This window comes from Panthera uncia (genome assembly GCF_023721935.1).
Source record: "Panthera uncia isolate 11264 chromosome B2 unlocalized genomic scaffold, Puncia_PCG_1.0 HiC_scaffold_24, whole genome shotgun sequence".
NCBI classification, from domain to species: domain Eukaryota; kingdom Metazoa; phylum Chordata; class Mammalia; order Carnivora; family Felidae; genus Panthera; species Panthera uncia.
Genome location: NW_026057580.1, coordinates 81,771,524 through 81,797,290, shown reverse-complemented (window position 1 = coordinate 81,797,290; position 25,767 = coordinate 81,771,524). Strand labels below are relative to the sequence as shown.

General features: G+C 42.0%; 1 protein-coding gene, 1 long non-coding RNA gene and 1 other non-coding gene across 4 annotated transcripts in view; 2 read left to right on the top strand and 1 right to left on the bottom strand.

The window, feature by feature from the left end:
• Positions 1-3,574: 3,574 nt before the first annotated feature.
• LOC125938887 (uncharacterized) lies at positions 3,575-16,247 on the bottom strand. Its single transcript, XR_007462851.1, has 4 exons — positions 16,156-16,247; positions 11,084-11,179; positions 7,645-7,755; positions 3,575-3,843 (listed from the first exon to the last, which is right to left on the bottom strand). It is a non-coding gene; the product is annotated as an uncharacterized LOC125938887 (long non-coding RNA).
• On the top strand, positions 5,432-5,538 carry LOC125939276 (U6 spliceosomal RNA). The gene has a single exon (XR_007463014.1). It is a non-coding gene; the product is annotated as a U6 spliceosomal RNA (small nuclear RNA).
• The window catches only part of HDDC2 (HD domain containing 2), a 25,870-nt gene continuing 16,265 nt past the window's right edge, over positions 16,163-25,767 (top strand). Inside the window, exons 1-4 of one of the 2 annotated variants that reach the window (XM_049654299.1) lie at positions 16,163-16,243; positions 17,485-17,606; positions 19,386-19,488; positions 24,936-25,004. In XM_049654299.1, coding sequence (XP_049510256.1) covers positions 16,175-16,243; positions 17,485-17,606; positions 19,386-19,488; positions 24,936-25,004 — 363 coding nt within the window. In that variant the 5' untranslated portion in view covers positions 16,163-16,174. Of the gene's footprint in view, positions 16,259-17,484; positions 17,607-19,385; positions 19,489-24,935; positions 25,005-25,767 lie in introns of both variants that reach the window. The other variant, XM_049654300.1, reaches the window with a different exon arrangement.

Genomic DNA, 25,767 nt, shown 5'->3' with positions numbered 1-25,767 from the left:
GGGTGGCCACAAAGAGCACAGGTTCTACAGGAATGTGCCCCTTGACCGTGCATACTCCTCAATCCCAACCCCAGCAGCCAGAACAGGGACGTGGAGCCTGGTACGGACCCCCCACGTACTATTCCACCTCCTGCCTGGGCCTGAGGCTAGTGCTACCAAACTGGTCTGACTCCAAAGCTTATGCTCTTAACCACGAGGCTACATAACTTCATAGAACACAAAAGGTGTTTGAAATTTGCTAGTTGAATGAGTGATTGTATCGAGAGACCCAGTACCTGGAGTTTAATGAGTAAGACTTGAATATTACCTATGAAACAAAATTGAAAAAATGCTGGGCCATAAAAGCAAAAGAACTCTGATCATCACCAGTTTTCAAACCTGTGACATTCGGTTAGACTTTCCGTGAGGGGTATCTTGCAGCTTAGCTGTCCATGAAGGCAGTTATTTCCTAGCGCACAGGTTCCAGCATGCTGGATTTTTGATCAGAGTTCAGGACTCCACATTCTCCCCGGGATAAGCCATCTCAAACAAGCCCAGAGGCAATACTGGGGTAATAGGAGAAAAATAACCCCAGGTTATGTTGCTTAACCTGCTGTATATTTTTACGGGGTGGGGGGGGGGTTTCAAGAAGAAAATAAAGGAAGTGAAAGTCAATCTAATCAGCACCAAAAATAGTCTCAGCAGGACTTCCTGGTAACACGTTGAGGTATTGATTCATTTATATTGTTTTTAAGTAAAATAACCCTTAGATGGATATTTAGAGGTTTTTATTAGTTTTTTTACAACAGAAGAAATTTTTTTAAAAATAAACTTTTTAATGATTCCGAAATATGGCATATGCTCTTTGTCAATAATTTTGAAAATGTGGAAATGTACATTGAAAAATCAACCATAACCCCACCAACAAGACAACGATCATTAGTGTTTATTGCACTTTTCTATGCTAAAACCATAACCAGTCACTCAATGACAGCTTCTCTTTTCTCCTAACGTTTATAAGCATTCTCCCATACTATTAAGAATCTTTGGGTACATCAATTTTTTGTTTTAAGTTTGTTTATTTATTTTTGAGTGTGAGAAAGAGAAAGAAAGAGCATGCCCAAGCAGGGGAGAAGCAGAGAAAGAAGACAGAAACCCAAGTAGGCTCCTTGCTGTCAACATGGACCCTCATGCAGGGCTCTATTCCACGAACCATGAGTTCATGACCTGACCTAAAATCAAGAGTTGGACACTTAATGGCTGAACCGAGGGAACCACCCAGGTGCCCCTGGATACATCAATTTTTAATAGCTACATAGTATCCTATCATGTAGATTTATTTAGGGTTAACAAGGTAACTCTATTTTCATTTTGTTTGGGGGCTTTGTTTCTTTCTGTTTTGCTTTTATTTTCCCCTTGATGAATAATACTGTATTTGCCTTATTTTGCCTTCAGTATAATATTTTTCACATACATACGTAATATATAAACACATAAATATATTTTAAGAAGTAGGATAACTGAGTCAAAGGGACAGAGTACTACTAAGATTCTGCTAAATTGCTGTCTAAATCTGTGGATCCAGTTTACACACCATATTCTCATTCTACCTCCACCATCAGCATGGAGCACACTGTCATTTGTTTGAATATTTGAAAATTGATACGTAAAGATGGCATCCCATTGCTGGAATCTGTACTTATTTTTAAAAAGGCAATTTAAATAGATAAAATTATGCCACATTGACCATTGAAACATATTAAAAGATCATTTTATCTAATTGTTAAAAATACTTCCTGAACTTTAATCAGTAATAAATACATGATATATATCTCTTGAATTTACACGGTTCTAAAAAATTTTATTTCACTTATTGCTATTTTTAAAACCAGAGTTGGAGACATCCTTGGCTTGGTCTACAGAAAGGGCAGACTTTGGGGCACATATTCAAAATTCAAAATTGAGTTAAAATGATTCCACTTTATACCTGAAAACCATATTCTTATGTCTCCAAATTCAACTGCTTAAGATTCACAGTGGCTTGTACCACTAGTTTCTTAACTCAGCAGCAGCCTCCCTCAATTTATCTTCTTTACATTTATGACATTTTATTTTTGTTACACTTCCCATTTTCCATATTACTGTGTGCCATATGCTCATTTATCAAAAGTCAAACCTAATTTTTTTGGTAGGCATCAGTGAGAATTATGTTATCACCATTTCAGCTAAATATACTTAAACACAAACAAACAAAAAGAAAAAGGAAACAGGTATGAGCATCACCAGCCTGGAGGGAGACTCACTCGCTAGAAAAGCATCTGCACAGCAACTTAGCAGGATGTGGGATTTTTGCCACTGACTTTTTTTTTCCATTCATGGTCTCACTTGTGAACAGTAGGAGTGAAGGGAGCTGGTTGGTGGTCTGTGCCTGTCCAGTCAATGCTGGGAAACTGTCAGGATTACAATGCTCCTTTGTTGGCTGGCTTGGCAACTATGCCAAGAGCTGAATGGGCCACAGAGACTGAACTAGTTATGACGACTGCTTGGTCCTCTCAAATGACCAGAGGCCCTCCCACCTCTTTGCCCGGCCACCCTGGGATGACAGTATGGATGTGGAGATGCTCTGATTCCTCCCACAAGTTGGCTAATGGAAAATTTTGACTTCCTCACAATCAATTTCTATCTAATTCAGTTAAGAGTTCCGATCTCACTTTTAACTTACAAAAAGGAAGGAAGGAAGGAAGGAAGGAAGGAAGGAAGGAAGGAAGGAAAGAAGGAAGGAAGGGAAGGAGGGAGGGAGGGAGGGAGGGAGGAAGGGAGGGAGGGAGGGAGGAAGAAAGAAAAGCAGATTAATAATATAGAAAGTAAAACATGAAAATCGTATGGTATGATGTGCTAATCTCTCTCACTGAAATTGTGTGGTGATGGTTGGCAATGGAGAGTAAAGGATAAAAAAAATAAACTCAGAACAAAACAGAAAAAGAAGCTCCCCAGGATGATATTCATGGGAAAAATCTGATTTGACCGATTTAGGTCATCATGACTTTTCATGCTTATTTTTGTCATATCGTATTTCCTGGAGCCCCAATTTTCAGATTTAGGTGCAGCCCCCTCCCCCAAGAACACAAAGAAGGAAACTGAAGACTATGAAGCAGGTAGGACAAAAAGATTACTAAACTAAAAGTGCGTTGTTTTTTAACAGCTTTCTGCTAACCCAGACTCCTGGTTTTATTTAAGAAACCCACTGCCTTTGAAAATACACAGGGTCTTTTCAATAGCAAAAGATCAAATGATGTTAATCAGGCAGTGGGGCCTAATCCTTTAATGCAGCTGTCTCTTTACATTATAAACATTCCAGCTATATAAGTGGGAATGATTTTTATCTTAGCTTGTCTTTTCTTCTTCTTCTTCTTCCTCTTTCCCCCCTCTCTCTCTGTCTTTCCCTGCTTCTCTGTAGCTGTCTCTAAATCTTAACTTGCTCACAGTACAGAATTTGCTTTCTTCTACCTGGTTTCTAACCCCCATCAAGGAACAATCTGTTGTGCCTCAGAACGAAAGAAGACAAGAAGATGGGGAACTAAGTGCATCCACTTGCCTTTTCTTCTCTGTGCTCCCCACACTTTTGGTTGGTCACTGTGGACGATGTTCTTCTGGAAAGACCACATCTACAGGGCATCACACAAAGCTCAGGCTTCTCTCTGCTGGTCACCTCTCTTCTTCCTCGGCTGTTGCTTTGGCCTGATGGATTCAGGTTCACTTCTCACAGATTTCTTCTGCCTTTAGAGCTGCTCTCAACAGCTTTTTTTGAGGCCATCTTTTCTTCAGAATAAAATAATCATAGTTTGAATTATGTGGCATGTTTAACTGGAAGAAATGATTATGGAGGGAAGAAAGAAATATGACAGTTTTCTTCAGATATTTGATCTGACATCCTGCTGGAGTAAGATTGGACTTCTGGAGGAATAGAAAAGCATTAGAGCAATGACTCTTAAACAGGGCTGTGGTGGTAAATAGAGTCACTTAGGGACCCCTTCAGGTTATAGCCCCTTTCTCTACTGAGATGCTGATGTACCTACAGTAGAGTACCACTGTTGTCCACAGGAGTATGACCTATTTTCTAGAAGAATTAGGATGGAAAAAATGGAGAGATCCATCCAATTGGATTATAAATCCCACAAGATCAGCTAAACTATATATAATTTTCTCATCTTTTTATTCCTAAGGACTAACAGGGCCTGACATGTAGCAGATACTATGAAATGCTTCTTGAACTATTGTTTCGTTGATGGATTAAAAAAAAAGAACTTCGGGTAAACAAATTTCATTTTAACATAAGTAGAATGATTTAATAAGAAGTACTGTCCAAGGTGGGTCATCATGAGAGACAGTGAGTTTTCCATCTTTGGAGGAATTCAAGCATAAAACAGGGACACTGGTACATAAGCTAGACAGTTGACCATACCTGGGAGGTTAACACAGGGGCAGCCAACTTGGCTAGGAGGCCAAGGAAAATTCCAACGCCTTCTATTTCATGAACACAAAGATATTCATTACTTGAAAGGTATAAAAAGATGCATCCTGTGATACCATCAGTTTAAACCAGGGGACCAAATACTTGTGCCTTGCTTTCTGGGAGTTGTGTGTTACATTTGAACCATAGTTTATTAAATCCTAAGTTTTTAATTTCTATTTACAATCCTTCAGGTTTTTCTTTCTAACTAAGAATAGCATTTATACCTTTGAAAGTTTGCAAGAATTTGGTCTGGTACATACAAGCTCAATGCTGTGGCTTAGGGATCCTAAAAACCCAATTCCTTCTACCTGCAGAATCAAACCTAAGGCTACCTCGTTGGCACACTAATTTGCAATGCAAATTTTTAAATTAGTTTACAGGTGGCCCACAAGAGAATACAAACATTTCTTGAAACATTGGAAGTTTTTTAAAGATTTCTCTCCCCTCCCCCACTCTCACCCTTCTCTTTTTACCCTTTTTCTTCTTTCAGTGCTGAACGAAGTTTATCATCCAAAGGAATGCGATGCCTTGATAATCACTTTTTGGATATTCATGCATGCCACATTCATATATACTGAACATCTGCAGCCCATTAAAAGGAAAGAATAAAGTGGTAAGGCTCCCGCCCAACCGTCAGGTTGTGGTGATGATCTTTTGGTGAAGTGCGCCATCTGTCATCAGAAACCAGTATGGCCTCTCTGTGGGCCAGAGTCAAAGGAACTGTCAACCAGAGGAGTGAATCTGTGTTCATTAGCATTTCCTCTTTGCACAGCATTTGACCACTTTTTCTACCAACAATGGCAAAGGACCTGAGACTATATATCCATCCTGCCTGTTGCAGTGGAAGCAGCCAGGTGGGTGCTTTGAAAATAAAACCTGAGCTTCCCACGTCAAAATGTTTTTTCACCACCCGTGAATTCACGTAAAAAAGAGTAACGGGTGCTCGCTTTGGCAGCACATATATTAACATTGGAACAACACAAAGAAGATGAGCATCACCTCTGCACAAGGAAGACATGCAAGTTCATGAAGCATTCCATATTTTTAGGAAGTACCTAGAATTTTTCAACTAAATGAATATATCCTCTGGGTTCTGCTGTGGCCCAGACAGTGTTAACTTTTTTTTTTTCCGTTGTGGGTTTTGATTTTTCTCCCCCAGAAATTGGTTTTATTTGATGTGCCCAAGTCTTAAGTTTTTCAACAAAGAAAAAAAAGTCTCCATAAAAATGAATAAATAATAAAAAATAATTTTAAAAGAATAATGGAAAGTTCACAATCTACTTCTCAGCCTGGACCATTCTTAAAAGTTCTGGATCTTCTGCTGAATAACACAAATCTCAAAATATGATTCAGATTAAGAACTATTCTTTAGAAGTATAGGGATCTTAGAGGTCTTCTGGGGTTCTCCTGTTACAGACGAGGAGCCTGGGGTCCAGAGTGGTGTAGTGACTACATCATACACTTCCTTTGTTGACTCCTCACCCAACTGATGACTACCCTAGGGTCCTTTCCTTTGGACCACTCTTCCCTCACTTGAGTTCACAGAATTTTGCAGCTTAGAGGGTATTGGAAATATTGGGACTGTATAAAAGCTTACTGTAATATCTCGGGCTGTAACTGAACAGCTTTCTTACCTTTAAACTCTACTATGTTCTGTTTGTATTAATAAAGTGCAGACCTCTCTATTTATAACACATAAAAAACACAGATGTTGATTGCAAATAGTTTTACAAATCACTGCATATGTCTCCAAAATCATTCATGTAAAATATTTGGAAAAGCATTTCCGATTCTTCTTCCTTTGCAGGGAGTTTTAAGTAATTTAAAATATATACCATTATGTATTATTTGATATTCATGCAGTTTTTCCTATATAGCTTGTTTGACTTTTAACAGAAACTCTTGGAGATAATGTATTCTCAGTGCCAATGGCAGAAATTTTACCTAATAATACATTATTTACTATAAAGGGGTGCTGCTATTGGAGGAGAAAGGCAACGGGCTAAGGATGAGAATTTTGGGTTCAAGTGTCTGCCACTTAGTAGCTCTGTGACTTAACCTAAGTTAGTAAACTCTTTGTTGGAGGCACGTGTATCCATCAGCAGGGGCAGGAAGGACAGTGGAAGGGAAGGGAGAGGTAAGAAAATCTAAACTGTCTTTCTCACTGGATTTCTGCTAGCCTCAAATCCAATAACATCCTTGAAAGCTCTTTGAATCTTATAAATCAAAATCAAGTTAGTATTACGATGGCCAGAGCGTTTGCTCACTGCCATGTAGAATGCATGTTAAATGGAAGCACTGTATTTAAAGGTTAAAAGCTGGGTTCTTTGATCTGCCAATTTGGATGAAATCTCGGCCTCATCACTTACTAGCTGTGCGCTCTTTGGTGAGTTACACAACCTGCCTAAGCTCGACATTCTGAGGGAATACTAATTTAATAAACATTTTATGGAGTTGGGTTAAGATTATGTTCAGTGATGCATGCAAGGTACCAGGTGGGATGCCCAGCCTCCAGCAAATAAACATTCATTTATTTTAGTATTATGATATTCCTGGCTCTTGCTGTTCTTATGGTTCTACAGGATAAAGAATCTGGAAGGGTTTCTTAACCCTCAAAACGTTTTCCTCAGGTCTCTTCATCTACGTATACAGCTCTAGCTGAGATATCACCTCCAAGGGCATAGAGCAAATCTGAGTGTCATGAAAAAAAGAAACCCACCATGAACAATAGAGATTCCTGAGTTTGAGAGCTAAACCCAAGAATATCTGCTCTTTTTTTCTGCCTTTATCACTCCTGTCTTCAGAACTGTCCCCACAGAAAAATTCTACTCCAAGAGAAGAATCGACTTCAGGACATCTTCTTGACTCTACACCTGGTAAGTGTTACCAACAATCTCACACTCCTTATAAATTTATGGTCTTATAAATGTCACATATATATATACATATACATATTTCTTTCATTTGTATTACAAATAATTTGCTCTATTTTCCTTATTTTTACTTTATATCCTCTTTTAGATTATGAACTTCACAAAGGCTAGACTCCTGTTTTTTCTCATTGCAACCAATATTCAACTTCTGTGAATGACCCAAGGATCATTAATACCTTGGCAATTACATAAACTTGGATTCATGCTGTGCCTCTTTACCTCCTTGTTGGGTATCCTTGGGAAAGTTGCTTCAGTTCTCTGAACCTTAGTTTCTTTGTTCATAAAGCGAAGGCAATCTTGCAGAGTTTCTGTAAGTCTTGGAAGTAATACCTAGAAATACATCATAAGTCTTCAATAAAAGGTCACTATCAGTGTCTCTAAGTCATCTGTCATGATTATCACTACCATGGTGGCCATCAACTCTATGCCTATCCCTAGGTTTTGACCCAGATTCCCAAGAACCAAAATAAAATACAGGAAAGTAGAAAGATAGAAAAAGTCACAGAAGTGTAGAGAGAGGTGAAAGCTTTCTGTAAGTCCAAATTAACCCAGAACAATAAATTATTTCATGATTCAGAAAGGCCCAGCAGGCTTCCGTCTGCTGATGAAAAGGAACCCTGATTACATGGTGCCACCTAGTGGGAATCTTCTAATACTACAGGCGGTGTCTGTAAACGGCGGGGAAATAATTGCCAAAGGAGCCAAACTCCAAGAAGTTTGTATTTCTTCTTGTCTTTACTGAGAAGGCGAGAACGCACTGCTTATTCTCACACCCTCCTCTCTCACCCATCCTGAACAGGGATGTGGACAGTATACACATACCTGTTCAACAGCACTTTACTATTTTGCTTGTTACTTCTTCATTAATAGATCCTCTCTGAGCTTATAGATCAACTCAGTAGCAACTAGTTGGCGGTGGACCAACATTAATCACAAAGTAACAAAGGATGATGGGTTAATTTTTCATTAACTGAGTTAAACTGAGGCCTTGATACCTATTCAGAATTTTTTTCTCATCTCAAAAGAAGGAAGAAAATGCTCATTAATAGGGAAAGTTTAAAGAAAAATATTTTATCTGATAGTGCAGCCTGCAATTATTTACTGACAATTATTATTTTTTAAACACAATGATAAGTAAAAGAAAAAAAATAACTAATGGGGCGCCTAGGTGGCTCAGTGAGTTGGGCAGTCAGCTCTTGATTTTGGCTCAGGTCATGATCCCAGGGTTGTGGGATTGAGCCCTGCGTCAGGGTCCGCACTGAGTGTGGAGCCTGCTTAAGATCTCTCTTCCCTCTGCCCCTCTCCCCGGCTCACACTCTCTATCACATAAAAAAAAATGTATATTTAAACGCAATGTGGAGTCCTATATAGACATTCAGTCCTGAATCTCTGGCACAGAGAAAAGGAGCAGATTCAATTATCCCTTTATCATTCATTCACTTGTTTATAGTAGAATCTGTGAAGACAAGCTAACTCCGCTAACAGGGGAGTGTTCCAACAGCCCAAGCACAAAACAACATATACCTCGACTTTGAGGAAATGTTGTTTTATAGGTTAGAATTTTAGAATTGGAAGGCACTTTAAAAATTAGATGGTCCAGCTCCTTCTTTTATAGATGAAATTCTATTTATCTTACTCCTATTGTATGATTTTGTGTTTTAACCTTGATTGCTGTGCTAGGTTTTGTTACAGAACTGTCTGGCTCTATTAACAAGTAGAGCTATAAAACACCTTCTACAATGTGTCATTTACTGGGAGAGAGTGGGCCTGGGAGAGAATTAGAAACAGCTGAAGGCACATACAGGCTCATAGCTGCTCCCATTTGAAGGCAGTTTACAAGCTCAAAAGAGAGAATAGGAAGCAGCAGAAGGAGCAGAACAGATGTGGCTGCTGCCGTGGTTGCGGTGGTAGGTGGACCGTGCATGGGCTTGGAGACAGGAAGGATCTCCTGGAAGTCTGATAGCTTCCTCCCCAGCTCCTTGCCACCCCAGCCTCACCCGGGCACAGGAGAAGAGGGGCACATGTGTCTCCCAATCCAGGATACTCTTGCTTCACACAAAATCTGGAGTCTTTAGATCAATGGCATCTCCTCTGGTAGAAGTTGGCAACCGTCTCCCAGAGACTGGTTTTGTTCCTCAGATTAACATTTTAAGCTCCTGATTTGTGCCACTCTACGAACGCCTTTGGGCAAGATGATTCTGTCCCCAAATGGGTCTCCCTTCTACGTTCCCCTCCCACTTGCCATTTTCTTGTCACCGTATCTAGGGGAATGTCAGGCTAGGCTTTAGGTTCTGTGGATAAAAGATGGTTTGGACAGTGTCTACCTACAAGAATCTTTCTGTCTAGTGTCAGCCGTCATGATAAAACGAAGAAATATTCCATGGGCTCAGATATGGACTTCTTAAGTTAAAGAATTCTTAAAGTCGGAGCCTGTTCCTTATGATAAAGATGGGGTGATAGAGCAGCTAAAGGTACCTGTACAACTATGACTATATTTTAGTCTCTGAAGATGGACACCTACAGAGAAGATGTGAGGGCTTACCAGAAAACTGATGCAAAGGAATTATTTACTCAGATAATTTAAAATAAAACAAAACAGTAATGTTGCCTTTGTACACGTAGGAATCCTTCACCCTGTAATCCAGATACGTGCAAAGGTGACTATCTCACCTTTTGATGGCGGTTGGCCTGGAGCCAAACCGTCCTTGCTCTGCTTAAGGTTAGCTGGAAGAAGGCACCTCGTCCCTGGCAATGTGTTTGCCATCACCCTCAGCCACCACAGGCTTGGAGAGCTCAGCTGCTGCCCATCTCGGCAGGAAGTCTTCCCGAGCTCTTTAGTTACAGTCTGGTTTTACAGGGGAGGTACACGCTCTGACTTCTCTCCTGCACTGCAGTCCTACGCTGCAGGCAAGAGAAGTGGCAAAAGAGAACAGGGCCCCATCTCCTTCTCGCGAATAAGCATTCCTCTCGTACTGTTCCTTCGCTCCCACACTTACTATCCCACGTTGACGGTCTGTGAGAGGAGTTGCTCCGCTTTTACCTAGTTACAGAAATGATCAAAACCTTCCTCTAATTTCCCTGATCTCTGCACGGCGTCCGTCAGGAGCTTTTCTGTGCCTCTGAAGAAAGAGGGGTTACATGTGAAACTTGTTTGTTTTATTTCCTTACCCATTTTATTTTTTTTCAAAGTTTATTTATATTTGAGCGGAGGGGGGTGGGCAGAGAGAGAGAGGGAGAGGGAGACAGAGAATCCCAAGCAGGTTCCATGCTGTCAGCGCAGAGCCCAATGCAGGGCTAGAATTCACAAACCACGAGCCAGATCATGACCTAAGCCGAAATCAAGAGTCGGATGCTTAATTGAGCCACCCAGGCACCTCTATTTCCTTATTCATTTTAATATAAACATAACATCAGTTTTCTGCCTCTTATAATTCATCAACAATATAAGGAATTTAATTGTAAGCATTTTCTCCTTGGCCCCACAGACTGTGGCACTGGTGACATTTTGTGCCAGGTGATTCTTTGTTGTGGGAGGTTGTCGTATGCCCGTAGGAATTTTAGCAGCAGCCCTGGCCTCCGCCCACTAGGTGCAACCCCCACTTTATGACAACCCAAAATGTCTCCAAACATTGCAAGTGTTCCCTTGGGGCAAAATCACCTTGAGGTTGAGAACCACTGATGTAGGTCAACTATTAACTTCTTTTATAATCTATGAAGATACAGCAGGCAGAAGGAATATTTCTTCCTCGAATATCTTAAGGGGGAAAAAAAGACTTTGGATCTTGGTCAGACTTGGTCTCTACTCTGTTCAGTCAGTTGCTAAAGCATACTTATGATTGTTTTCAAGGCAGATTGTCTCAATTGATCTACTGCTCTCTATTCTCTCCCCCAATTCTTTACCTAAGTAGTTACAAAATCTATTTCATGCATAGAGTCTCATTTAATACTTACAATAATAAGAAACAGGTACGGACAGGCAGCTGGCTGGGGAGAAGCAGGATGTCATGTAAAGAAAGAGGTGGAGGAAGATGGCACCACCATTCCCTGGCTACAAAACTGAGGCCAGTTCGTCAGCTTCTGTGCAACACAATTTTCTCATGTGAAACGGGGGATTATTAATAGCTAGGAGGGAGGCTGGGAGGGTTAAAGCGCGGTGAGCTGTGTGACAACACACATCATAGCAGAGACTCCATCAGTTGTAGCTTTTTTTTTTTACTGTAACACCAAGACCACAGCATTGTGTGCGACACCACAGCTGCATAGCTAGCAACTTTCTCTTTCTGGTCACAGATCTCTGGAAGGATCTGTTCACCAGAAAAGTCCTCAGAAGCAACTCAACTTGTACACCATTTCAGGATATTCACAGATTCACCTGAAATGTATAGTGAGCCCAAGGGAAGAAGCCGTCTAGAGAGAGCCTACGAATTTCATCTTTTCTTCCAACTGACTCAAGTAAGTGGTGCCAAATAGTTTTCCTTGCCCATTGCTTAACACGGACAATCCTTCTGGAGAGACAAGTTGATTCAGATTTCCTCCAACACTACTGATTGACCTTGAAATAAGTCACTGGTTTGGTAGTGATTTGGTAGGGACCAAGGTTTGGGATTGCCAATTTCCCTTCTTTGGGGGAAGAAAAAAGGGTCAAGGCCGGTCGTCCAATATGAGGAGTCACTCTATTAGCTTCCTATTGCTGCTTTACCACATTACCACAAACTTAGAACACACTTCATCCAGCAAAAATTTATTATCTAACAGTCCTGGGAGTCAGAAGTCCAAAACAGGTCTCACTGGGCCAACAGAAAGATGTTGGCCAGGCTGCATTCCTTTCTGGAGGTTTGAGAGGAAAATCTAATTTTCTTGCCTTTTCTACCTTTTAGAGATTGCCATTTTCCCTGGCTCATGACCACCTTCCATCTTCAAAGCCAGCAATGGCCAGTTGAATCTTTTTCACATGGCATCACTATGATACTTACTCTTGTGTCCCCTTCTTCAACCTTCAAGGCCCGTCTAGATAATTCAACATAATCTCCCTATTTTAAATCCAGCTGATTAGCAAACTAAATTTCATGTGCTCCCATTCCCCTTGGCCATGAACTATAACATATGCACAGGCTCTGGAGATTAGCAGACAGACGTCCTTGGGAGGCCAATACTCTATGTACCATAGTCGCTTCTTGTTGGTATTTTTCATGACAAGGAAGCAATAAAGCCCTGTTACAAGCCCTGACCAATCTTTAGAGTTTAGAAAAGTAATAAGGTGACAGTACTTTTTGAATTGTCATAACAATTTATTTTTGGATAATAAAATCCCCTCAGATCCATTATCATCTTTAAAATAGGGCCTCTCAAAAATAATATATGCCCAATTTCTTGTCAACTTAATGTCTTCTGACTCCTGATAATTTAGGCAACTGGAGAAAGTCTTTATAGCTTGCTACACAAAGTAAAGAGAGCTCACATGTATTTTGCAAAGCAAGTTGCAAATACATGTAGAGATACCCATGAAGACTAAATGAACCCTGTGTGAGTAAGGAAATCAAAAGGAAATCAAGGCACTGTTGGCAAAAGAAGCGGGCAGGGCCGCTCAAAAAGAGAACTTACAGATTGCACTGCACATCCACCATCTGGCTTGCAGTCCCATTGCTTCACGGCACCCATCTCTAGAATGTTCCTCATTATGTACTTCTGCAAATCAAACATCCTCCTCTTTTTTATTCTACTGGACCTTTTGTTTGTTTAGTTTTGTTTTCCTCCACGGGACCTCACCACTTTATCTCTGATCCTTCCTTCATCTGGCACCACCTAGCCCATCACCCTAACCAGTTTTAACATATGCGCCCCCCCCCCACCATCCTTGGCATTCATTCAGTCCTTAGTCATATTTACACCTGTTATCCCACTCTCCAAAACATTATTTTATGCCTTCACTCTCCATAATCATCCAAACCTCCTCTTCCACTCACAAATGTTCTGGTTTCCTTTCCTTCCAGAAGCATAGTAAGACTGTACCCATAGCCCCACTTTGAATTAGATATGGCAGTGTTGCTTATTTTGGCCAATGACACGTAGAAGGGTGATATAACACTTCCAGACAGAGGCTCTAAGTGGCAGTATGCCACTCTTCTCTTTTCAGTGTCAGCCATAGAGGAGCACAGAGAGCCTCTAGCCCCATGGATGAGTCAGAGCAGCATTCCCAGGCTGATCAACAATAGACATTTAGCAAGAGAGAAACACGCCTTTGATGTGTTGAACTGCTGCAATACAGAGGGAGGTTGTTTGTTACTACAACATAACCTAGTCTAGATCTTGCTTTTTATTTCAGTGAGAAAACAGAAGCAATCAGAAGAGAACTCTACAATCTCCGATGCCCACATCTGCCATAAATTAGTTACCGTACACTTTCCTTCTTCTTGTATTATGGATGAATTCTCCATATTCCTAAAGTTAATCTTTCAACTTATACACTAGATTGCATCCTCTTTTACTTACTCAAGGCCATCATTACAGCATTTCTCTCCTTTGTCTCTTATATCATGATTTTTTTCCCTTGCTAGTTACTAGATTACCTCTATCAGTAAACATACTATAATATCTCTAGTCTTAAAAAAAAATCCTCCAGTAGCCCCACTCTATTTGAAATGAGTTGAAATACTCACTCCTGTTTTCTCTGGAACGATCTCCAGTTAGGGTTCTGTTTGCCTCTCTACAGTGAAACTGCTCTTACTATCATCACGAATGACACTGAAAATATTAAGTCCGGTAATCAAATCTCAATCCTTATCCGACATAACATTGACTTGGCTGACCACGGTTTTTTGGGGGGAGGCAAATTAATCCTCAGAGACTGAGTTTGTCTGTCCCAGGAATTTATTTTTCACAGGTTCGCTGTAGGAATTTTATAAACCAATGGCATACAGGATAATGTCTGTTAATAACCCAGTAAAGAATAACATACTCCAAACCAATGACAGATTAATCACACTATTGTTCCAAGCAAGGGAAGATGAAAGAAAGACCATATTTAGTTGAAGTGTTCCTTTATACCAGTTGATACTCAGGAGAGCCGGCTTAGCCAATCAACCGCTGGCAGCGCAAAACTAAAAATCCCCCGTTGCTAGTTGCATGTTACTGCTGATCAGCAAAGTCTCCTTGGTCTGCCATTGCTTGGGTTTTGCACTGAGGGTAAGAATTGTCTTTACAGCAGCAGGCGTTAATTGCCCCAAGGTCTTCCGTGAACTGTGGTCAGCGGAGACAGTTACCTCGCACAGAGCAAACACTCTCTGATAGTCCTTACAAACTCTTCGTATTTAGAGTCTTAATGTCCCCCTTGCCATAGCTGTTTCTTCCTTCATACGCTTTTACTGCTAAGCCCCCAGCACCTGAGCTCCTAAGTGCTTATAAACAACAACGGACGTTATGTCCTTAGCCCATCGCAGCTTACTTCATTCTTAATCAAAACTTTACTCTTAAAAACAATCTCATTTTTGTCATAAATGCGGAGATTTGGAAATCACAACAAACCAATACACAACAACCACATTCCTTCCTTCTTGAAATATTTTCTTCATTCAGCTCTAGAACACATCTCTTAGTTCTCTTTCTACCTCACTGATTGCTTCTTCTCCATCTCCCAAACTCTAAATGTTGGGTACCCCAGGTACCAAACCTCTGATTCCTACCCTTCCCCACAACATACTCTTCTTGCAGTTTTCTCCAGCTCCCTAAATATCAACTCCATCCTTCCAGTTGGTCAGGCCAAATTTTGTGGAGTCATCCTTCTCTTTCTCTCATACTCCATGTCCAGTCTGTCACAAATCTTATTAGTTACTCCTACCTTCACCTTGTATACAAAATTAACAACCCTCTCATCACCTGCATTACCACTCTGGACGAAACCAAAATTATCTCCTCAAAGAATTATTTCAATAGTCTCCTAAATGATCTCCCTACCTCCTCCCTACCCCATATAGTCTATTCTCCACATTAGCCTCTCCCTGAGTCCTTCTGTATGCATGTCCATTAAATGTCTTTAAAAACTAGTATCATTGGTTGTTGATGAAATTAAGACAGTTGGGACAGACAGACAACTTTTTGGAGTAGGGGATTCTTCAGTCGTTAGGGAGGCTGTAATTGCATCATGGGATTGCTTTCACTCCCTAGCCTTTTATGGCTAGTCCCAAATTCTCCCAGTGTTTTTTTTGTGTCTCCTAGTTTACTTCTGCCTTCCAGACTACTTTCCTTGTGCCTCTGTTAAAATGTTCATAGACTGCCCACCTTTTAGTAGAGCTCTTATTTCTTCCCCCAATCGGACACTGAGTTGCTAATTTGGGTAAGATTTTCCTGCAATATTGCCTAGCCCTCCTGCTCCAAAAGCACACTACCCTCTCCCTCTCCCCTACCCAACTGCAATCCATTTAAAAATTTGACAGAGTTCAGTTGAGTGGAGATTAGCAAACAAGTAGTGAGTGACTAGTATGCACCAAACACTATGCCTGCCACGGATGGTTCAGTGCCTGAGGCACAGCCATCAAGGCCAGGAAGGTGGAACACTTCTTTTCCATAAGGGTCTGGGAAAACCTGGGTGAGGAGGAAGAGGAGGGCGAGGGAGGTGAAGGAGTCTGGAGAGAAAGAGGAGGATGGGGAGGGAGGAGGAGGGGGGAAGAGGGGGAGGAAGGCGGAGGCGGAGGAGGGGGAGGAGCTTCAGGAGGCGGCCTCTCGGCCTGCTCGGACCTGCCAGACCGGTGGCCGCATGGCTTCGGCCTCCGCTGCGGCGCTATCGGGCCGGGGGCCCCAGAACCTGCTGCAGTTCCTGCGGCTGGTAGGGCAGCTCAAGGTGAACGGGCTCCGGGCCGGGCAGGGCCGTTTGGGGCCGGGCGGGCGGCGCGCGGGGAGAGGCCGGGGTGGCCGCGGGGGCCCTGGAGCTCCTGCTCGCCGCGAGCCGGGGCCTTCACCCTCCCTCCGCCCTCCCGCCTCGCAGGGTTGGGCCCAGAAACTCCCCTGGGAGCGGGGGCGCGTGCGGACGGCGGGCGGAGGAGTCGCGGCCGGGCTGCCAGGCCCAGCCCAGGCCCGGCGGAGTCTGAACCGCGAAAGTCCCGTGTGGGGAGGCAGGCCTGGTGCTCGGCCGGGGACCGGCCCTAGCAGCCCCTCGAGCGGTTCCCGGCGAACCTCCGGAGCGCGGATGTTCGGGACCCTCCCCGCTGGCCCGAGGCCGCCCAGAGCACAGGCGGGGCTCACTACCGCTCAGCTGCGCGGTTAAGCGTGGCCCTCCGAGCAGCAGGTGGGAAGAGCGGAACTGCCCCTCAGTCCGGCAGATTTGAAGCGGGTGCCTTCAATCTCTTAGCTCCTTCTAGAGATAAAAATACTTTTTTTTTTTAACAGAATATTTTCTGTAGTACATACTGGAGTTGTATCCTGTGCGTCCTCCCCACTCCATAATTTATGCAGAATTTCTACAAGTTAAAGGCAGATTATGTTTCCTGCCACCATTGCTACTGTTTATATAAAGTCCTTTTAAAATGTGGACTTTTGGGGAGAAAATGGAGTCTCACAAGATCACATCCTGATCTGAACAAAAGGAAGAATTATGACAGGTGGTAGCAGGAACGATTAGAAGTGCCTTACTCCTTTCTGCTCCAGAATTTGGAAGTCTGTCACTTGTTCAAGTTGAAAGCTTTCACCACAAGAGTTTCTAGCGTGTGGAATGGTATTGTCTGAGGCAGAAAGTCCCAACTCTTGTAGTTAGGAAAAACACAGTAATTTACAGCTTTATTTTTCTGTCCAAAGGACTAGTATAAGTTCCTTAATTTACACATTAGTAACAGAGTAATTTGACTATTGGAATTTTGCATGGTATGCTTGTGAATTATTTCTCCCCCTCTCTCTCTCTTTCTCATTCTCTGACCTCCCTGGTTTATTTGAGGTTAGTTGAGAATTTTTTACTACTTTCTGAAACCATGACCCTGCTTCTATACCCTATTCCCTGGACTTGTCTCGAAGAGCATAACAGATAGTTTAAATATTTATTTTTATAAACCTCTCTCTTTTCTTCATTTTCATTAGAGAGTCCCAAGGACTGGCTGGGTATACAGAAATGTTCAGAGTCCAGAGAGCGTATCAGATCACATGTACAGAATGGCAATTATGGCTCTGGTGACCAAGGATGAGCATCTTAACAAAGACCGGTAAGCTGATGTGAACATTGATGCTTGTTAAGATCTCTGGTCTGTGCATATGCACCACTTCCCTTGACTGAGGCCTGTGTCTAATTCTTGCAGGTTAGTTTATCTGTCAAGAGATAAACCATACAGATTCAGGATGTAGGAAGGGGAATTATGGGTGTTGATTGCTTCAATTGTAAACTGCATTCTGGGTTTTCTCTGGCAAGTGATAGAGCCTGCCTTGGTCTCAAGAAAACAAGTGTGATATTAGGATTTCCAGGGCTGGAGAGTGCGTGTGGCATGTCTAAAATTCTATTATTGTATTAGTACACCATGTGCTTTAATTTAGCCCCTTTCATAAATACTAGCACCTGTTTGTGAGGTGACTTTTTAGAGAGGTAATGTGCAGGATGTAACTAAGAAAGGGATATCTTGTCCTTCAATCAGTCAGCAAGTGTTTTAAAATGCTTTTTGAACACAGAACAAAGTTTCGTAGCTAAGACAGTAAAATAAGTCTCCCATGAGTTACACGGGTCCCAACTGGCTTCTATAAAAGGAACAAAATAAGTTATGTTAAAAAATTAGCAAGGTTGGGGCTCCTGGCTGGCTCAGTTGGCAGAGCATGTGACTCTTGATCTTGGGGTCATGAGTTTGAGCCCCACTTCGGGTTTAGGGATTACTTTAAAAATAAATAAATACAAAGTTTAAGAAAAAACTAGCAAGTTATTCTAACAGACGAGATCATGTGTTCTTGGGGAAGTGGAAGAAGTGGAACGTGAGGTGAGCTCTGAAGAGTTGATGAGGTAGAGGAGTAGATGGTACAGTGTGCAGAGAGAACAGCTTAGCAACTGAGGCCCTGATGATAGGAACGTAAAGGTGTATTTTGGAAACAAAAAGTAAATCAATGTGTAGCAAAGGTCCATTAGAAAGCGTTCATTAGCCCTGTTATTCTGTAGATGGTGTGGAAGTGGGATTTTTTGGCAAAAAGTACAAAATGAACACGGTGTCAAATAGAGATAAACCTAAGTGTAGTCTGAGATTTAACTGGATGACAGAGAGAGACTGTGGATGGGACACCCCTGAGGAGGTTGTCAGGCCTTGTGCCACCTTGGAGATAGTGGGTACATGAAACAGATGGCCCTCTGGGGCGTTTATATTATGACCTGCCTTCATTATTTTGACAGTGATTATCTTCATCACTAATCATTATCAGGAACATAAATTATCAAATTTAGTTTTTAGACCAACCTTATGATGTATTATTATCCTTTTGTGCAGATGATAAAATGAAGGCTGACAGAATTGACCATTTAAAGAAATTAAGTAATTTGGCAGAGGTCACACAGCTAATAAATGATTGCTGGATTTGAACCTAGATCTGTCCAACTCCACCATTTCTTTATAAAGCAACTCATTTTGACATCTAACTAGTATAGTAGGGGATGATTGTTTCTGAATTTTGTATCAGTAAGTAAATACTATAACCAGATCATCTCCTCTTGGCGTTGTATTCTGAAGTTATCAACCTTTTAAAGTGAAATTTGAAAAACCAGCCATTTAAAAAAAAAAAAAATCCATGTTAACTGTTTCCTCTGCAATCATGTATTATTATGTTGAATATTAGCTAGCAGTTTTGAATCAGAACTGTTGTGGGCTGGTAGAATATAATTACCTTAGAAAATACTGCATGAAAATGCCCTGTGATGGTGGAGAAAAAAAATATGCAACTTCAAAATAGTATAGAGAAGGAACTTGTAGTGAATCTAATTTTGTGTAATTATTCACCATTTTTTGCCTGGTCAGATGTATTCGTCTAGCCCTGGTTCACGATATGGCAGAATGCATCGTTGGGGACATAGCACCAGCAGATAACATCCCCAAAGAAGAAAAACATAGGCGAGAAGAGGTCAGTGTTGACTGTTGACTCCACAAGAGACTACCAGAGAAACCTGTTGCTGAAGCAAAGCTAAGTTTATTAGACCTGTTGCAGTAAGGGAGAGTACCTGGGCAGAGTTTTAGTAGTGTCTCAGGAAAGGGAAGTCAGGAGAGAATATTTATCGAGTTTTAGGGCCGGGGCTGGAGGATGCTTAGATGGATCTTAACGAGATGGGCAGCTAGTTAGATTGCACAAGGTTTAGGGCAAAACAGCCTTGGATTGGTAGGACTGGTGTGGCAAAGTCTTAAATTCTTGAGGAGTAGGCTGTTAGTGTTTACTCTGTTTTGGGTGGTTTACAGTCTTCTCTTCCAGAAGCAAGGATTCCGTGGAATAAGCAGTGCATTGGTTTTTGGTTGTTCTCAACCTTGTTTAACACAAGATCAGAAAAGTATGCCTATTCCCAGCCTTGTTTAACACAGGGACAGGAAACTGTTGGTTTCTGTTCTCATTAGTATGTGGACATAGATGGTATGGCTTTCATTAGAACAATGGAAGTAGCTAGATCTTGAAGGAATTCTCCATGCTGGTTAAGCTCTTTGGAGAAAAGTTCTATAAATCACAAATATAATCAATATTATAGTAATTTGTGAATTTTCCATTAGTATTTTAATTTATTGGTCAGAAGTGAAGAAAAATACTTGGCAATAGTAAGACATGAACAGCAATAAAATATTAAATCTGTGTTAATTTGGACTCTAAATCCAAAGTCCAGGACCAAAGAAGGACACATATTTGAGGCAGAGGTTGGAAAATCCAGGATTTTTTTTTTTTTTTTTTTTTTTTTTTTTTTTTTTTTTATTGAACAGCTGTTTCTCCATTCAGGGATTATTGCAAGCTACTTTTATTACAGGAGTTTGGTCATAAATTCCTAAGTGGATGGATCCTCATCAACATGGTTAACAGAGTAGGTGGGCCTGAATATCTGTTCTCAGAGCTGAGGGAGACTGGAGTTCAGTAGCCAACAGTATTTTTATCCCTCCAGAAACAAGAAGATCCACAAGGAATCCTAGTTTAGGAGTTCTAACATTATGGGAACAAGGAAAATCACATAAGCAATGTTTTCTTCCTGCCAAAATACAGATCCAGAATACAGGCTCAGCATCATGACAGCTTGTGAAAAAGGGAGGAAACTGAGGAGATGTCTCTCTGTAGGAGTCTAGACTGTTGGGAATAAAGAATTCCTAGATTGATTGGCAGAATTTATAGAAAAAGAAACCAATTAGTTCAAGAGACAGAGTCGCAGAGAGGAATGAACCCTGAGCCAGATCATGTTGAGTAATGACATAAAGGAGAGGGGATAGGGAAAAATCTCCCTAATTATGCAGCTCATTTCAGGATGATAAATTTGGACTTTGTAGAGGAGAAATGGTATATTGAAGTACCAGAGGGTCATCAGAGACTATAAAGTGACACAGAACAAGGAGAAAAGACAAACTGTCCCCATGAAGGTACGTAATGAATTTGAGGGTTCCTCCACAGAGGAGCAAACCAGAGCCTTTTGTAAGAAAAAAAGAACCCATCAGAGGCTCTCTAGCCACTGAAGATGAGAGAAAACGTGCTACTGTTTTGACACGAGTGAGGCCTGGCTGGTGACACCTTGTGGAGGGGCCTGGTGGAGATGTGAACCGTCAGTGCCGCTGCCTTTCTGGACGTCCTGTCCTGGCAATGATGAGAATTTTTCTGGTTTCCTTGTACTTCTTGGCTGCTGCCACTCCAGTGTTCTCCAGGGGACTCAGTGCCATAATCAGAAGGGACAGGGGAAGCATCTTGAAGAACCACAAGTTCTTGGACAAGAAACCAAAGGCTTGGAAGAGTGCTGATATTCCATTACCTCTTCCTGCTGCTGGTTAGGATTTGGGAACAGAGAGAAAGATCTGGAAGGTGAACAATTCTTTATGCAGATGGTGTTTATGAACAAGATTTAGATGTCTGAACCATGCATTAAGATAATTAAATGAGGGTTTCTTGGCTCAAGGTGGAATGCACATAATGAGAAGCAGGCAGCGTTATTCGCCCAGAGGCTAGCCAACTGCATCAGGAAGGCTTAAACTGAAGTAGGAGGGAGAGAACATATTTGATAAACTTGGAAGGCTGATTGCTTTGAGGGAGAGTAGGTATTAAGATGAAAAGGAAAATGAGGGCATGGAAGAGAAAATTTAGGGCCAAAAGCAATATGTGTTGTCTGATCCCCTTCCTAAACAAGATAAAACAGACTTTATTTCATAACCCCAGTTGGTGAATGATGCCTAGTAAGGATCATCAGGAACTGGTGGGATGGAAATTGAGGCTGGAATACAGCAATAGCAGGTTATATTCTTTTGCAAAGAGAAAACATTAAGTTAGAAGGCAGAATCATGGTATGTATGTATCTTCCAGGGTTAAAGTTGCTAAAAGTTGCTTGCGAATGAGGACGTTCAAAGGGGAAGAACCAAACTTTATGATGGAAATGAACATGGCAAAATAGTGAAACTGAAAAATAGTGAACGTTTTATAGAGTGCTCATTATGTGCCAGATACTTGAAGCTTTACATATATTACCTACTTAATCGTCACAACGATTAAGGTGGATGCCGTTATTAACCCCCATTTTACAGATGAGAAACCTGAAGGACAAAGAGGTTAATAACCTTTAACCTCAGGGTTCCACAGTCAGTGATGGGCGAGTTAAGTGTCAAACCCTGTTCAAACCCCAGTGAACTTTTGTACTGTTCAGCCTTACCAGTGATGTGTGAAGATGTGTAATGCTTTCTAGGTACGGTTACAAAACTGACCTAAGACATTTGCTAGAAGCTTATTCGGCTCAGGACTTTAGGCAAATTCTTTTGACATGCTTTACTCACAGGAAGAAGCATGTCAAGTTAGGACAAATATCACTCTAGGGGCGCCTGGGTGGCTCAGTCAGTTAAGTGTCTGACTGGCTCAGGTCATGATCTCACAGCTTGTGAGTTTGAGCCCTGCATCGGGCTCTGTGCTGACAGCTCAGAGCCTGGAGCCTGCTTCAGATTTTGTGACTCCGTCTCTCTCTGCCCCTTCTCTGCTCACTTTCTGTCTCTCTCTCTCAAAAATAAATAAACATTAAAAAAAAAAAAAGAGGAAAATTATCACTCTAAATCTGTGTGTGAACAAGGTAAAACTCAGTATAGAAGTGGGAGTGGCAGAGCTCACCACCGGGAGGGTAAGTCTGGCCTTTGGAGCCATGTACCCTTTGAGTTTAGCAAAGTTGGTTTTGGAGGGTTCATTTAAAAAGTTAGGCACGATTCTTTGGCATATGTTGCCGAACAAGGAATATTGACCACCTAAAAGGTCTCAAAATGCAGATTTTGATTGTGTAATAACATGATATCAATGAGTTTTAGATCCAGAAAATCTTTGTTCAATTTCAAGAAGAGAGCAACAACATATTTGTTATCTGTTTTGTTTTTTAAAGGACAGGGCGGTTTTAATCAACTGGAAGTTTATTGGATGTGATCTCCAAAAAGCTGATTCAGTCTCAGGCTACCTTTATAGAAATACAGCGTCCAGCATGATGGAGGCAATGGCCCCATTCTCTCCCACCTTGGTCAGACCACACCTCATTCACTATGTTCGGTGCTGGGTACGTCACCATAAAGGGAATATATTAATCCAAGAGTTTAGATATTTATATACCTGTAAATACATATTACTCAGTTCATTCTTTTCAAACAAAGGCAGTGGACAAACGTGTGTTTTTGGAATAGTGTAGAGAAAGGCGATCTATTTGTAAAGACGCCTTTAATTTTTGAAAATGCAAAGAGTTTTGAAGCATTTTCTGCAGTTTATGAAAAAGAAACAAGTGAGGATGCAGATGCACAATACCCTAAATTTGATACCACTGAGGGTGGTATGATGCTACGGGCCGTTCAAGATGGTGATGTTACTTATGAGAGCACACTGTTGACACTGGCACATGCCGTTCGCTCTGCCAGTGGTTGTGTTCTGTAACATTTTCCTCCCATTTTTATTTTCAATGTTTTTTCCCAGCTCACTATTCGATTTTATATGGGGCCTTTGCCACTTGGCCAAGGACCCTCACCTCCGGTTAGAAGAACTGAAGCAAATTAAGAGGTGTAGGATGAGGAGGGTGAAGGGATCTGAAGCCATTTGAGAGTAAGTTGCAGACCTCATGCCCCCCAAGATGTGATATTTTTTTTAAATTTTTTTTTATTTTTTAGAGAGAGAGAGCGTGAGTGGGGGAGAGGGGCAAAGGGAGAGAGCAAGAGAGATCATCTTAAAGTGGGTGTCATGCTCAGCCTGGAGCCCAGCAGAGGGCTTGATCCCACGATCCTGGGATCATGACCTGAGCCCAGATCAAGAGTCGGCTGCCCAACTGACTGAGCCACCCAGGTGTCCCAAGACATGATGTCTTAGAAAGACACTGGAGCAACACAGAAATGAAGGAGGAAGGAACGAGGGTGGCTCCGGGGACTTCAGAGAGTAGTGCCTTCTCTCTCCTACCCTCTGCTGGACAGACCATGCAGATGTCCCTCAAGTGGCTGGTTTGGGTTACATGGCCTTCCCTTGGACCGATCACTGTGGCCGCAGTGATTCTGGCCCAGCTGGGTCACTGCCCACACATTCGATGCTGTGTTTGAGAGGGGTGAGGTGACGCCTGGTGGAGGACCTGCAGGGATAGCTTCCAACTTGGTACAAGAAGGTATTTTCTGTCAGTGCTGCCTAAAGCCCATTTGGGCAGCCTCTGGAGGAGCTAGAGTCCCAGCCCTGGACATGTTTATGAAGGGAGGGCAAGAAGTGATTGGTGATGCTGTCGAATGGCTCAGATACTACACGGGTGGTATGGCTGATTATGCTTTAATATCCCTTTCTTTCATCCTGTGCGTATGACCCCACAAAATACTATCCTGTAGTTTCCTTTATGTTAATGACAATAACTGCCCATGTGTGTAGTGCTTTATGTTATGCAATAAAAATATTAACAGTGGGAAATGAATATAATAATACACAGGAAATTCCTTTGAGCTTTGTTATTCAGCGTTACTTTCCTGTTCTTGTTCTCAGGTTAGTTTTGAACTCCAGGATGCTTATGATTGAAATCACAAGATGTGATTCATCCACAAGATGTAAAACCTTGGCCTCACTTCTGATATCTCTGTAATCATCTCACACCTTCCTTATTGTCTTTTTTTTTTTTTTTTTTTTTTTGGTGTCTGGTGTGCTTCAGGCCACAAAATAAGTGCTTGCTGAACCCCATATGAATAAGTACGCATGTTTCTTTAAAGTATACAGCTGCCCTCCTTGTAATCTATAAATATTGTCCAACATTTGGCTGTCCTTTGGGGAGTTGTTTGTAAGAGTTTGAGCCCACTATTTGGCTTTTGTAGTTGAATTGTTAATTAGATAAATGTGATCATGAGTAAAGTAACAGTTTGATATTTCAGGAAGCTATGAAGCAGCTAACACAGCTCCTCCCAGAAGATCTCAGGAAGGAACTTTATGGACTTTGGGAAGTAAGTATATGTGATGAGTTGCTTTTTATTTACTGTGATTGAGTTTATATGGATCTTCAATGTTGTAGTTGCCTCACATTATCTTAACAAGCTGTCTCTAACTTATTATTTTCTCGTTTGTGTCTGTTTCTCACCTCCTGGTTGCTGCAGGGATTTCTCATGGCTAATAGAAATTTTTCTTCCCTCCAGTCTCCCCATTTCCCTTGACACCATGATGCCTGGTGCAGATCTTGACTCAGCCCCTGGATTTCCTCTTGCGCTGCTCTCACCCCCACCCTGCCAGCCTGCACTCGCCCAGCCTTCTGGTCCTTGAAAAGAATGTGGGCCCTCACCACCTCCTGCCTCTGACCTTGGGCTTCTTCCCCTCCCTGAGCCTGTTGCCCACCTGTGAAACCTTGAAGGGCTGTTAAGAGCTGAGTGAGGTCAAAGTGAAGTGGTGCCATGATGCCCGGCACAGAACGGGGGCCCTGTAGGTGCTCACTGCCTTCCTGGTGCTTGATGGCAAGGTGGGAGGCAGAATGGCTGGTGGTATAGGGCAGGAAGAGTGGAAAGAGCAAAGAAAGCCCACGTGCTCCTGTTGCTCCCCCCTCCTAGTGCTGGTTTTCATTTGTGAAGAGAAAACAACAGCAGACAAATCCTTGCCTACTGCAGTTTCTCACTTCCCTGCAGTCCGTACTGGCCCTTCCTTGCGTGAGCCCTGAGACGCCCCCCTCCACAGCCCCCCTCCCCTCTCCCACTGTCAGAGGACGATCTTCCCCCTTTC